Source organism: Crocuta crocuta, unplaced genomic scaffold (genome assembly GCF_008692635.1).
Source record: "Crocuta crocuta isolate KB4526 unplaced genomic scaffold, BGI_CrCroc_1.0 scaffold256, whole genome shotgun sequence".
Lineage (NCBI taxonomy): Eukaryota > Metazoa > Chordata > Mammalia > Carnivora > Hyaenidae > Crocuta > Crocuta crocuta.
In genome coordinates, this window is record NW_027530999.1 from 1,210,502 (window position 1) to 1,224,716 (window position 14,215).

Sequence of the window (14,215 nt, forward strand, 5' to 3'; positions counted from 1 at the left end):
GATGAGGAGACAGGGCAGGAGAGCCCGAGGACAGGGAGGCAAGCTGGGAGGGAGGGGCCACAACAGAGTGCGCATGCTCAAACAGCTCCCCACAGGGACAAACATTACATAGGCATGATATCGGCTTGGAAACACAATATTAAATGAAGCAAAGCTTTTCCCATCAACAATATGTTGGCTTATTCTTTCCACCCCCAAGCTCTGCTTCCCTTCCTGAAATTAATTAAAGTGATGTCGGTCACAGATCATTTTAAAGGTCATCTTCCCGTACCTTCTCGCTCCAGTGAACAAGGAGTGATTCATGCAACTCTCCATCAAAGGAGACAGAAATTTTGCAAGTAAACTCCAACTAAAACAAACGGTACTTGACGAGGTGCCAATTTTATTATAACACTAAAAAAAATTTTAAGCTGGTAACAAAAAGAAAATGCTAATGAATTAAATTCAAGAAGTAAATGCAAACATTAAAACCAAAAGCCTATAGAAGTAAGATTCCTGTTACAGGAATTACATATTAAATAAACTAAACGGCTCCCTCTCCACAAGGAGGGAACAGAGACAAAGTCGACCTTCTTACCCCATGCATATGAAGCATATCAATTCCAAAATGCGCTAAGTGCTTGGCCAAATGAGGATCCAAAACAGGTTCCTCTTCTTGAAAAGAATAAACATCTAGAGGGTGAGGAGAAAACAAGGAATGAGATCTTTAACCCAGCTGTTCGGGATTCAGCATACATTTATTGAGCTCCCACTATGCACCAGGCTTGGGACACATCAATGAATAAAGCCAACAGAAACCTCTCCCGAGTTTACATTCAAGGGAAGAAGAGACACGTGATTAACAACAAACGTAATAAAGAGGTATGTTTTGTAATTATACTCATATATCAAGTCTTTTGACATTTCAGAGAGTAATTTTTTAAAACATAGGATTTCTGGGGCGCCTGGGTGGCTCAGTCAGTTAAGGGTCTGACTTCGGCTCAGGNACATTTAAAAATTTAATAAAAAATAATAAACTTATAAAAGGATTCCTGAAACAAAAAATTTAAAAGGCATCTAAAGTTAAAATAATTGAAATGAGACAGATGTAAATGCCTCACAATTGATTGCCACAGCAGGGGGAGCCTGGGAGGGAACAGACGGAACACACAGGCCCTAGGGAGCAGCTGAGTGGCCCGGGTGAGGTTTTAAGTCGAAGACAAAACAAAATTCTGCCTGTGGAATCCTCTATAGTCTCAGACGTTACCAGCTCACCAACTTCCACCTCCCGCCTTCCCCTTCATCCCTTCTCTCCAATGGTAGCGTCCACACCCCACATGCTGGTGAGGGACTTAGTGAAGACTGTCCAGTACTTCCCAAATGTGTCCACCTCGTAGCACACACAGAAAATGAGGATGCACGTGCACAGCAGGGTAACTCAGGAGGTTCCAGTCACCCCAGGCCTGGCGCCTGGGCCCCAGGGCCTGAGGAATTAGCATCTTGGCCTTCTTGGCATACCCCTCCAAAAGCTATCCAAACTACTGTCTTCAGTGTCCTGACACAGCAGTGCAATGTGGGAGAGGGAACAGATATCTTCAGGCCCATTTTGCAGGTGAGGAAATGAGCCTCACAGGGTTAAATCATTGGCCTGAAACCCCACTGGCAGCCCAGAACCCAGCTATCCTAACCCCCCTCACCCAGTCCTTTTTCCTCTGCACCAGACTATTTCCTTGAATCTCTCAGGAGACTCAGAGACTTGGTGAAGCACAACTGCAAGCCCTTAACAGTAATGGAGAATCAAAAACCACAATTTCTTAGGGCATCTGGGTGGCTCAGTCTGTGAAGTGTTTGATTTCGGATCAGGTCATGATCTCACAGTTCATGGGTTCGAGCCCCACACTGAGCTCTGTACTGACAGCTCAGAACCTGGAGCCTTCTTCAGATTCTGTGTCTCCCTCTCTCTCTGCCCCTCCCATACACAGGCTCGATCTCTATCTCAAAAATAAATAAACATTAAAAAAAAAAAAAAGATAGCACTCCCTAGCATTCTCTGGGACAGGAAAAGATAGACTGTCCAAAGAGTCTCCTCCTCTTTGGAACATCACAGGGAGAATAAATACACACACACACACACACACACACACACACACACACTATGGTGACCTTCTGACCCATGTGGAGACTCATGGCCACCAAAGAAGTCTGTCTTTCTATTACTAATAGATTAAATGTTGTGTAGCTTTCTCTGTATCCCTCTTTCTCTACGGACTCATTTTAACTTGTAGGTAGCCAGTCTTCACTTATATTATTTCTTTAGTATAACTCTGTGTTCTCAAAAGCAAAAACAAAGGACAAAATCTCCAGCCTAATCAAGAAAGTCACCTCCCTCAAAAAAAAAAAAAAGGAAAAGAGAAACTTCCCCAAAAGTTTAAATACTAAAAACACCAACAAAAATCTTTAATAATTGAAACAAATACATAAATAATATTTTTTAACCTATGGCAAGTGACAAGGAAAATACCACTCAAATAAATACTAGCTGGGAGGTGAAAATGACATTCCCTACGCACTTTAACTTTGGTTGTTATTATTAACTAGTGAAACAGTTTTGAAGACTTAAGAGTTTAAGACTCTAATTATTTGAAATTTGTTAGAAAATGATAAAATGGCCAGAACTGAACAGTTGGCATTGGCCTGGGATTTTGAAATAAGTGAACATCACACAGCACTCCATAGTTCTTCTTAGGCTCATGATGGCATGAGAAATTAATGTTTCCTACCTCCAGTCATTAACTACTCCAAAGATGTGACATGATTTGGTCAGACAAAACAGTTATTTTTTAACCCAATGACAAAAACAGTTCAGTGAGTAACATATAAGAAATATAAAAAGGAACTGTGACCCTTTCGGCAATCATGAAGAATTTATTTTTTTCTTGGTATATTTTTAATTGAAGCACAGTTCACATTAACAAAATTCACCATTTTAATGTGAACATTTTAGTACATTTACAATATTGTACAACCACAACCTCTATCTAGTTCTGAAACATTGTCATTGCCCCGAAAGAAAACCCCATACCCAATCATGAAGAAATTTATACATGACATGGAGTCATAGGGAAAAAATGTGAAATGGACTCAGGAAAGACCACGCTGAGATGTACTGAGCTGGTGGTGGGGTTGGCGGGACAGGAGATTTCACAGCTGCTCTGGGCATCTCCAGAAGTTTCTCCTGCAGCCTCCAAGGCATTATAGCTTCTTCTCAGGGAAACTAGTTTCATGACTGAAGAACAAAACAAAACACCCCCCGCCACCTCTGTCCCTTCTCAGTCCCTTCCCACCAAGAACCTCATCCTTGCTTTGCCAAATCAATGTCTCCTCCCACAGAGGAAAACTTTTTATCTGTTTGTTTGTTTGTACAGTGATCTGTTTTTTGGTTTGTCACTGTACCCATGGAGACCCAGAGTGGAATTTAATATGGGGCCCATTTTTATTACCCATGCTACCACAATAGCCTAGCTTTCACGGTCAAGGCTTCTTGGAAGAACTAATTCTAAGTTGTGACCTCAAGGTGAGTAGGAGTTTCTCACTGAACAGGTATATCCTTATTGGGGAGAAGGAAACCAGATGATCAGATCACATTACCATTAAATACTTGAGTCCTCAACCTGCTTGGATTCCATGTTCACTAAGCAATATTCTAAATATAAGTCAGCTCCCCACAGGGAAGGAATGTACTGGTCAAGCCAACATAAACATCCCACTTACAGGCAGTTGTGGTTCTCACTATAAACTAAAAAATAAACACTTTCTCTCTTGTGAGTTGAATTAACCTTAGTGAGCCCAGGAAATATGGAAATGAGCAGTGGTACCTTCACCAGTAGGTGGCCAGCTACCCCTAGACAGAGGGCACCCCACCCTCCTAGACTTCAGGGTCCACCAGGCTCATCATCAGACATTAAGGCAAACTTCAGACACGTTTTCATTAACTTATTTGACTTTAAAATAATCGAGTTATGGCTAGGAATTAAACAGACTTAAACTAAAATAAAATTGATACATCCCATAAACTAACATGATAATTAGACTGAAAATAATCACTGTGCAACTCTGCACAAGACAAGAAGAAATCAAATCCTGATCTTTCTTCAAAAAGTGAACATTACTGCAGATAAATCAATTCAAAACCCTCATCACAGGCTATATGCTCTGCATTGCTGGTTGTTTTATGCCTTCTATGATGGAAACAGGAGTATTTATTCATGTGTTCTCAATTACATGATAAGAAAAACCCTGAAGGTTCTCCCTCCTCTAAAAACAAAAAAATTAAAAAACAGGATGCCTGGGTGGCTCAGTCAGTTAAGTGTGTAACTCGATTTGGGCTCATGTCATGATCTCCCAGTTGGTGAAACCGAGCCCCAAGTAGGGCTCTGTGCTGACAGCACAGAACCTGCTTGGGATTTTCTTTCCCTCTCTCTCAGCCCCTCCTGGGCTTGGGTATGCAGGTGCACACTCTCTCAATCCCTCTCTCAAATAAACATTTAAAAAAAAAGCACTTAACTATGGCAGATAATGAATTAATATTCTTAGTAGCCAAAGAGTTTTTTTGAAACCAATAAGGAACACCTACACATACACCTACTAGAAAATCAACTAAAGAAATTTACAAATAGAACTACAAATGGCCAAAAATACTATGAAAAATGTTTAGCCTCACTAGTAATGCAAAAGAAAACAAGATACCAGATTAGCAAAGGTTTTTAAAAATGTGAATACTCAGTGGCTCAGTTGGTTAAGCGACTGATTTCAGCTCAGGTCATAATCTCACAGTTTGTGAGTTCAAGCCCCACCACAGGCTCTTTGCTGTCAGCACAGATCCTGCTTGGGATCCTCTGTCCCCCCTCTCTCTGCCCCTCCTCTGCTTGCTCTCTTTCTCTCTCTCTCTCTCTCTCTCAAAAATAAATAAACATTTAAAACAAATTGTGAATACTCAAAGTTGTCAAAGATTTGCTAAAATGGGTATTCTCTTACACTGCTGATGGAAATGGAAATTACTATGACTGCTTAAAAGAAATTCAGCTACTGAAAATTTCAAGGGATCAATCCTTTGTTCATAAGAATTTATCCTTAATATATCATTAGACAAACATCCAAAGATTTCCATATATATAAGGACACTCATCAGAATAGTAAAAAAAATTATAGCAACGCATAGGAGAATAGTGAAATGATTTATGGAACTATCATGTCGATACTTAAGAATATTTAATGACATGGAATATATATATATTTAATGTTAAATAAAGGAAAATAAGGAATAAAATTTTATATAGTATGATTCCATTTTTGTAAAAATGTGGGCCAGGGGCAGGGAGGTGGTGTTGAATATTGTATAAGAACTGATCAAGGCCTTGGGGCACCTGCGTGGCTGAATCGGTTAAGCTTCTACCTCTTGATCTCGGCTCCGGTCATGATCTCACAGTTATAGGATTAAGGCCCACATCGGGCTCTGCACTGACAGTGCTGAGCCTGCTTTGGATTCTCTCTCTCTCCCTCTCTCTCTGCCTCTCCCCCACTTGTGCATTCATGCTTTCTCTCAAAATAAACTTTTTAAAAATGTTAATAAATTATTTAAGAAAAAAAAGATTTGACCAAGGCCTTAAAACAAGAAAAAAAACTGAAAGGAAATACCTAAATTATTAGAAGTGATTTGCCAAATGGTATTACTAGTGATTTTTATTTAATTCTCTAAGCTTTTCTGTTTTCTAAATAAGTTACACTAAATATTTGTTCCTTGTCTAATCAAGGGGCAAATATAAAACATTCCTTCCTCAAGCTGAAAGGAAAAAAACCTCAGATGTACTCTAAATCATAGTTTGAAAATAAGTGTCATGCTAGAAAAAAGGCTTCTGGAAAATTAAAGATGCACAGAGAACAGAATTACCCCTTGCCTTTATTATTAGCATAAATTTAAATAGATTCTAATTATTTAATTCCTTACACAACAGCTGGCTTATTTAACAAAAGTATTTGGGCCTACCATGTGTAAGATTTCGTATGGGAGCCCAAAGACGAGTAAAACATAGCTCTGACCTCAAAGACTGAAATTTGAGAACTTAGCCATGTATACAAATAGTTGTAGTCTTAGGTTGTTCTGAGAACTGGACTTCTAATAACTGGTCTTATCAAAGCACTACAAAAAACAACACTGGAAGAAGACACATCCAAATTATTCTCCCTTCGCAACTGTACCCATTAGAACTCCTATATTACAAGCCCTTCCCTGTGTAGCCCCCTAAAAGGACAATGATGTTTGCCTTATACAGCAGTCATTCAACAAAGGGAAGACATATAAGCAACTTGCTGTAACCCTCAACCCAACTACATGTCCTGAATTTCCCCTTCAGATCCTAGAACTCTTAGGGTCAACCTGGCTTGTGGAGAGGTCTATCTATTTGGCGGGGGGAAGGGGAGGGGGTTGGCACCAGGATCTGGGACTTTTGCAGCCACTTATCTCTAATGAGTTTAAAATCAGTCCACTAACTTTAGAAGCAGGAAAATTATCCAAAATGTGAATCAAAAGAATCTTGACATGACCAAACTGTCAGCCCTCAGTTATAAAACAAATGAAAAACAAAACCTGTTTGATGGAAAAGGCACGTTAGACAAGAAGTATGCTGTATTTAGTGAAAACATCCTGGCCAATTAACTTTGAAGCAGGCTAATTCAGTCCTAGAAAGAGAACAGAAGAAAAGACAAATGTCTTTGTACTTCTCTTTTAAAAAAATCACCTTACCTTACCTTAAAATAAAGAAGAAAGATGAAGAAGACTGACCTAGGTGTTGGTCCAGATCTATGCTTAGTAAACGTTTTCAGTGACTAGATGATGGATTCATATGGTCATTGCTCAGTATTTAAGTTTCTCGTTATTGCTCCTGATATGATTTCCCTTTTCCATCACAAAATGGTAGATGAAATTAACTACACAAATGTGGCCAAAAACTAACATTTGAGAGCATACAGGGTAAGAGCATAAAGAGAGCCAACTCCGAAGCTGACCGTACAAGTAGGAACCAATTCTAATCCTTTGCTGCCAGCTGATGTCCCGGAACAGCCTTTAAAACCCCTCTTCTCCATTATGAACCCATTTGTTCCTGAAATGATACTAACCCCTCATGAATTCTAGGGCTTCCCTCTACTATGGATTTGATTAGCCTTGTTCACTTCACAGGTCCTGGTTTCTCCCCTGTCCTCTTAACCAAGAGATATACAGAAGATAATAATAAGAGTGAACAGTAGCAACTAACTTTTATTGGAGTCTTCCTCTATGCACTGGGCTAAATGCTTTATACATATTATTAACAAACCTATGAGAGAGATACACTGAGTATCCTCAAGATGAGGAACTTGAAGCTGAGAAGGATTTGAAAACTTGCCCAAGGCCTCACAGCAAGTGAGCAGAATCAAGATTCAAACCTGAGCTGTGTCCAGAGCCTCCACTTTCCACCCTAGGAAAGAAGGCACTGGTTAAATGAAGCGGGAGCCACTGCAAGTTCCCCAGGTCAGTAAAGGCACACTCACCTGCCCCATCAGGAGTGATGGTTCCCAGTTTCACAGCCAGAGGGTAGCCCATGTCTCTGTAATGCTCCAGGGCGTGGCCATTGCCCCCAGAGCTGTCAAAGAACCACTTCCCACACAGCACAGAGCCATCAGTCAGGTTCAACCAGAGGTTTTCCCGCAGGTCACACCTGGCACACTTCCAACCACTGAAAAAGTCATTGAAAAGCAGTGAACCTGAGGTTAGGAGGGGAGGTCATTTCCTTGAAATTCCTACGTGAGGGACACTGGAGCTCAAATAAGTCCAAGACACTAAGGATCCCATGTACATAAACATGTAAAGTTCTTATTTTTTTGTTTTAATGTTTTATTTATTTCTAGGAGAGAGAGAGAGAGACAGTGTGAGCAGGGGAGGGTCAGAGAGAGAGGGAGTCACAGACTGAAACAGGCTCCAGGCTCTGAGCTGGCAGTCAGCACAGAGCCCAACGCGGGGCTCGAACCCACAAACTGTGAGATCATGACCTAAGCGAAAGTCGGACGCTTAACCAACTAAGCCACCCAGGTGCCCCAGACATGTAAAGTTCTAAAGCATTAACACACTTAGTAAAACTAGTTTAAACAAAATGCTACTACGCAGCAAATCTGTATTAAGTAGAAAGAATGTCAACTTCACTGAACGTTAAATGTTGGGTATGTGTCAGTCACCTTCTAGAAGTCTGATCAGACTCTAATAAACACCCTTCCAAATCAGTATTACCAGCCCCCTTATCAAAGGGAGAAACTGAGGCCCAGAAGTAGCCTGCCTTCCCTTAAGACCACATAGAATGGGAATGCAGTATAGGCAGGATTCAACAAGACTAGACACCCTCCTAATCTATCCACTCTTTGTCTCGAGTACCTGCCTCTGTAAACACAACAGACCTTACAGGAAATGCTAATGGAGTCCAAAGAACACTCCAGCCAAAAACGAGACAACCAAAGACTGTTATAAGTTGGGCTCCCCTAGAGACTCTGAAACAAAGATCCGAACTTAAATAGCTTGTTGAGGAGGCAATCCCAAGAAACACTGTAGGAATGTAAGAGTGGAAAGGTCAGGGAGCCAGTCCAGGCATGTCAACAAACAGAAGGCCATCATGGGCAACTGGGGCTCAGTCCAGCTGGGGAACTCCAGGAGACACCCCTCTCAAGGGGAAAGCGTCCAGGGTATTTATCCATCCATGCCACAGCCACTGGTTGAGGGCTGTTCCAGGAGGACAGGAGGGAGCATTAACTCTGTGGCATTTCTTTTTAATTTTTTAATTTTTTAAAAATGTTTATTTTTGAGAGAGACAGAGCATGAGCATGAGCAGGGAAGGGGCAGAGAGAGAGGGAGTTACAGAATCCAAAGCAGGCTCCAGGCTCCAAGCCGTCAGCACAGAGCCCAACCGGGGCTCAAACTCACAAACCGCAAGATCGGGACCTAAGCTGATGTTGGACGCTTAACCATCTGAGCCACCCAGGCGCCCCAACTCTGTAGCATTTCTAACTGACCCATGGCCAGCCTACCTAGCCTCAGGCACCCAGAGAAAGCCCTCAAGCAAAGAGTTGCAGGTGCCTGCCACTGGAAACCTAGGGGTGGGGATGGCCTCAGGGGTATGGGCTCAACATGTGCAGCATCTACAAAGGTAAAGATGCTTTTAGAAAGGATTTTGAGTTTATTTTTAATCAAAGGTATCTGGTAAATATATGTATAGCTGCTAATTCAGAGAAAAGGTAGAAAATAAATATCCCTTGGGCCAGTTTTAAGGGGTAAAGTTCATTTCACTAGTTGATGCTCACCTTGGAGGAATCCTTACTCCATTGTCCAACTGGGTAAGGTTATTGGCATATTTGGATACTGGCAATTCATTTTCCCATGTGTCTGGGTCCTGCTTTCTATATGGAGATTTTGAGCTGAGAACTGCATCACAAGCAATTGTTACCTGTAAGACAAACCCAGGTGTCATATGTAAAAACAGTTGGAGAAAAGAGCAACTTGTAGAAAACAAATTTAAAACTTTACTAATAAATACAGGCTAATCTAAGAAAATTCAGACAGCAGTTACCATAAAAGCAAGGTCCTAGTTAGCTGATTCCAGCACTTTTCCCATGAATCTAGCTAGGTTTAATCCCTAACCTGGAGTGTGCAATATTATTGGTAATGACACAAGATAGCAAGAAACCAAACCCTGTTTGTAAACCCAAGCACAGGAGTCAGATTTAACAATTTCCTAGCAAGCCGAGTGAAAAGTATATGGTGAACAATTTACAAGAGTGACATTAGCTACAGGAATGCTTAGGATTTACCCAGGCAGTGTGTTTTCCTCCTAACAAATATACACCCAGGTATCCAATATCCTCAACTCATCACACAATGGCATGTGGTCAAGGGCATTTGAATGGAATGCAAGCAGCATGGCTCCATTTCTTAATCTGGTGCAAATGTGACCCTGGACGGGGACATGCCTAGGTGTCTCTGTGCCAGATCAGTCGACATCATGAGCAAATCTGTGATGTCTAGCTTGGTACCAGCTGACCACAGGGGAAGGGGATGCAGATTCTCTGCTTTCTCCCAAACTGTTTTGATCCTGGACGTGTGCCTATGACCACAGTTGCCATTTACCTAATGCTATAAAAACTATCTCTAACGGTCTTTAAAAACATATTCTAGTGGGATATAAAGTGGTGCAGCCTCTCTGGCAAACAGTTCGGCAGTTCCTCAAATGGTTAAATATACCTAGGCATCAGATGGTTACACAGATAACCTAGCAATTCAACTCCTAAGTATATATTCTAGATCAGTGAAACTATGTGCCCATACAAAGACTTATATACACGTCACAGAAGCATTTTATTTATAACATCCAAAAAGCAACCCAAATGCCTATTAGTGATAAATGGATAAATAAAATATCGTTATGTCTACACAATGGAATGTTATTCAACAATAAAAAGAGTGAAGCCCTGATACACCCTACAACACAAACGAATCTCGAAGATATATGTCGGGTTAAAAAAAAAGGCCAGCCACAAAGAACTATGTACACTGTATTATTCTATTTTTATGAAATGTCCAGAACAGGTAGTTCCATAGACACAGAAGGTACATTAGTGATTGCCAGAGGCTGGGAGGGATGGCAGGTTGAGGAGAGATGGCTGGGGATAATAAAACTATTCTACAACAAGATAGTGGTGATGGATGCCCAACTCTGAATATAATAAAAGTCACTGAATGGTTTTAAATTTTTTTTTCAATTTAGGTTTGTATTCTATATCACTAAGATTCCACACAATTAGCTGAACTTCATGCAGAGTATGTTCTCCTGGGTAGCCCTAGAACTCAGTAAGAGGCAAGAAAGGAAGTTCCCTCAGCTGCCACCCATCCCACCCCCTTCCAACCCATGAGCAATTCCTATCACTCCTACATCCAATATCTGTTTGGAACCTTCGTCTTCTCAACTTCAACCACACTCATCCTGTCTAAGCTACTAAAACAGCTCACCCAGATGCTGCTACACAGCAGCCTCCCTAAGTTTCCTTTCTCCCACACCTGCCCCTCCTCTGCACAGCAGCCAGAGTGGTCTGCTGTGAACATCAAATCCTATCCTTCTGCGGCTTAAAACTCCGCAAGGTACTACCAAGTGATGACACTGAACGCAGCACAGTCAGGAATAAGGAAGAGGTCTCTGCCTTCAAAAAACTCATACTCTGGGCGCCTGGGTAGCTCTGTTGGTTAAGTGTCCAACTCTTGATTTCCACTCAGGTCATGATCTCATGGTTGGTGAGATTGAGCCTCACGTGGGACTCAGTACTGACAGCATGGAGCCCGCTTGGGATTCTCTCTCTCTCTCTCTCTCTCTCTCTCTCTGCCACTCCCCAGCTCATATGTGCACTCTCTCTCTCTGTGTCTCTCTCTCAAAGTAAGTAAATAAACACTTTTTTTAAAAAAAGCTTATACTCCATTACACATCAGGCTTTAAATATATCTAAACCTATTAAAGAGATATTCCCGGGGCACCTGGGTGGCTCTATTGGTTAAGCACCTGACTTCGGCTCAGGTCATGATCTCATGGCTCCTGAGTTCAAGCCCAGCATTGGGTTCTGTGCTGACAGCTTGTAGCTTAGAACCTATTTTGGATTCTGTGTCTCTCCGCCGCTCCCTCGCTCATGCTCTGTTACTCTCTTTCTCTCTCAAAAGTAAAGAAACATTTAAAAAAAATTTTAAAGAGACATTCCCATTCAGCTCTCACAACAAGCACTTTTATACATACAATTAGCCTTTCAATTATCAAAATTTATCTCCCACTTCCTTCCAGGAATGCCTCTAGAAAACAGGACTGAGGTCACCAATAACACCTTCCTAATTCTAGGGGTTTGGGCTGCCTTAACATAACACTTCTGTGCTCCCTTAGCACTTCTGACTAAACATCTAAATCTTTTTAGTCTGATCTGTTATTACAATTGCTTTGTTGCTTCAATGACTGCCTCAGTCCCTTCCCTGTTCTCCTCTGAATCTTCTCCGCCCCATTAGATCTTTTAAAAGTGTTCTGGTTTGCAGTGCACACTAATGTTGACCAAGGTTTGACTATAATATTCTCTCTCTTTTTTTTAATTTTTTTAATGTTAATTTATTTTTGAGAGAGAGACAGAGCATGAGTCAGGGAGGGAGAAAGAGAGAGAGGGAGACACAGAGTCTGAACAGGCTCTGGGCTCATCAGCACAGAGCCTCAAGTGGGGCTCAAACCCACGAACTGCGAGATCATGACCTGAGCTTAAGTCAGACACTCAACCAACTGAGCCACCCAGGCACCCTGATATTCTCTCTTTTCTATGAATACACTTCTTGGTGACGCTCAACATAATTTCCTTGAACTGGGCCACTCTAAAACGCTGATCTAGTGTTTTCAGAATTTCATCTGAAATCACTTAGTGGCCCTTTGTATGGATCACAGCTGAAGATCAAAATCTATTATCCTGTAATTACACTATGAATTATCTTTCCCTGGTTCCCTGGATTTGTTGTCCAGAGTGAAGAGAAAGAACATGGTACTAGTCTTGGCTCCATCCCAGGGTTCCATAAGCCTCAAATTCAATAGTGTTCTGAAACTGACTCAAACTGGCTTACAAAATTGTTAAATTTTAAGAAATTCTGCAAGATGGTTGTTAAACACAGTCATTATTAAAAATAAAATTATAAAAACTTACAATTAAGTCAAATACATTTTTAAAAGTTAACGAATATTCAAAACTCTTCACTTCCTGTTCTACTCTATCTTAGGATCTTCTGTGTGCTCTTGACGTTACTTACATTACGTCACTGGTGGAAATTCTATATAATGGTTTGCTACTGCATGTTCTCTCTTCAACACTGCATTTCAGAGGCTGAAAATCAGCCATAATGGGAATATTTACACCATGGAAATCATCAAACACTACAAAGCAGGGCTTTCCCCCAGGGAGCTGGTTGCTAAATATTTACAAGCACACCACTGCTTGAGTTCCTGATATCTAACATGAGGCATTGGATTTCAGGCTGTAAGATCCCTACTGAGCTTCAAATGCTATGTCTCTGTGAACTCTGCATCATTGAAGGGTGGTTTAACTGTCTGGGACCATCCATGTAGTTCCTATCTGAAACGCAATTTTTTTCTGTGCTGAGAAGCTCAAAGGAAGGAAGAGTCATCTGGTTGGGTGATTTTGAGCTCTATCATTTTTGTCATTTAAAAGCTTACAAAGAGAATATCAAACACCAAATATGTAGCAGAAGCATAAGAAGGAAATACAGGAACTAGCACCTGTTAAATAAATAAATCCTATCATATAAATAAATCCTATTATTTACCATCAGATAAATCCTGGTGTTTCCTTCAATCTCTCCACCCCAACTTCCAAATAATGCTCCCTCCTTTTTAAAAACTCATTTTAAGTATTTCTTAATCCTAAAAGACTCTCTATTAAAAATTATGACATATATTGCTGGATTCATATTTCTATGAGACTTCAATTTTAGCTAAAAGTATTCAGACTTCAAATTATATTGTGAATCTAGGAATAATTTAAAAACACTTAAAGGCTCTTTTATCAACTTTTTTCACACAGACTTTTCCTTCATAAGTGAGTGAGAGAAAAATCATTTCTCATGACATTTATTCACAATGTGCTTCTTTTATTTCTTTTCTGACAGCAGACAGAAGAGTTATATTAAACAAGGGCAGGCAGTAAGTACTCTCAGTATCATGGAGATACAACCGTTAGTATATAATTTCAGGTAATGGGACGAGGTAAGACCATTTTGCCCACTCATATATTTTATCCTTGGTAACAGCCACATGAGTCAACACAGGCAACTGGAGAAAGGAGAGGTAATTTAATTCTCTGTGCACTGCTAAACACTGTGCACTTAGCACTGAAAAGGATAGGTCACATATGATAATTAAAGGAAAGAACTACAATAGCTAAATACACAACATTTTCATTTCTATGTTCTTGTATTTAGGGAGAAAGTAGGTCAGGGGCAAAAGAGGTTGAATGGTAGAAACCTGGTCCCTAATGACACGGGAACCCCAAGCACAAACACCCTCCCCCTCCTGGCAGACGCAAGGGAGCAGGTGGCTGTAGACACAGTCACACAGTGTCCTGAAGACTCCAGGACGTATAT

At 40.8% G+C, this 14,215-nt stretch overlaps 1 protein-coding gene across 1 annotated transcript in view; it reads right to left on the reverse strand.

The window, feature by feature from the left end:
• Positions 1–14,215, reverse strand: part of USP13 (ubiquitin specific peptidase 13) — a 98,930-nt gene that overhangs the window by 55,206 nt on the left and 29,509 nt on the right. The window contains exons 5-7 of the mRNA XM_077770555.1: positions 9,358–9,500; positions 7,564–7,748; positions 578–672 (exon numbers count right to left, since the gene is read on the reverse strand). Of these exons, the coding sequence (XP_077626681.1) occupies positions 578–672; positions 7,564–7,748; positions 9,358–9,500 (423 nt within the window). The remainder of the gene's footprint in view (positions 1–577; positions 673–7,563; positions 7,749–9,357; positions 9,501–14,215) is intronic.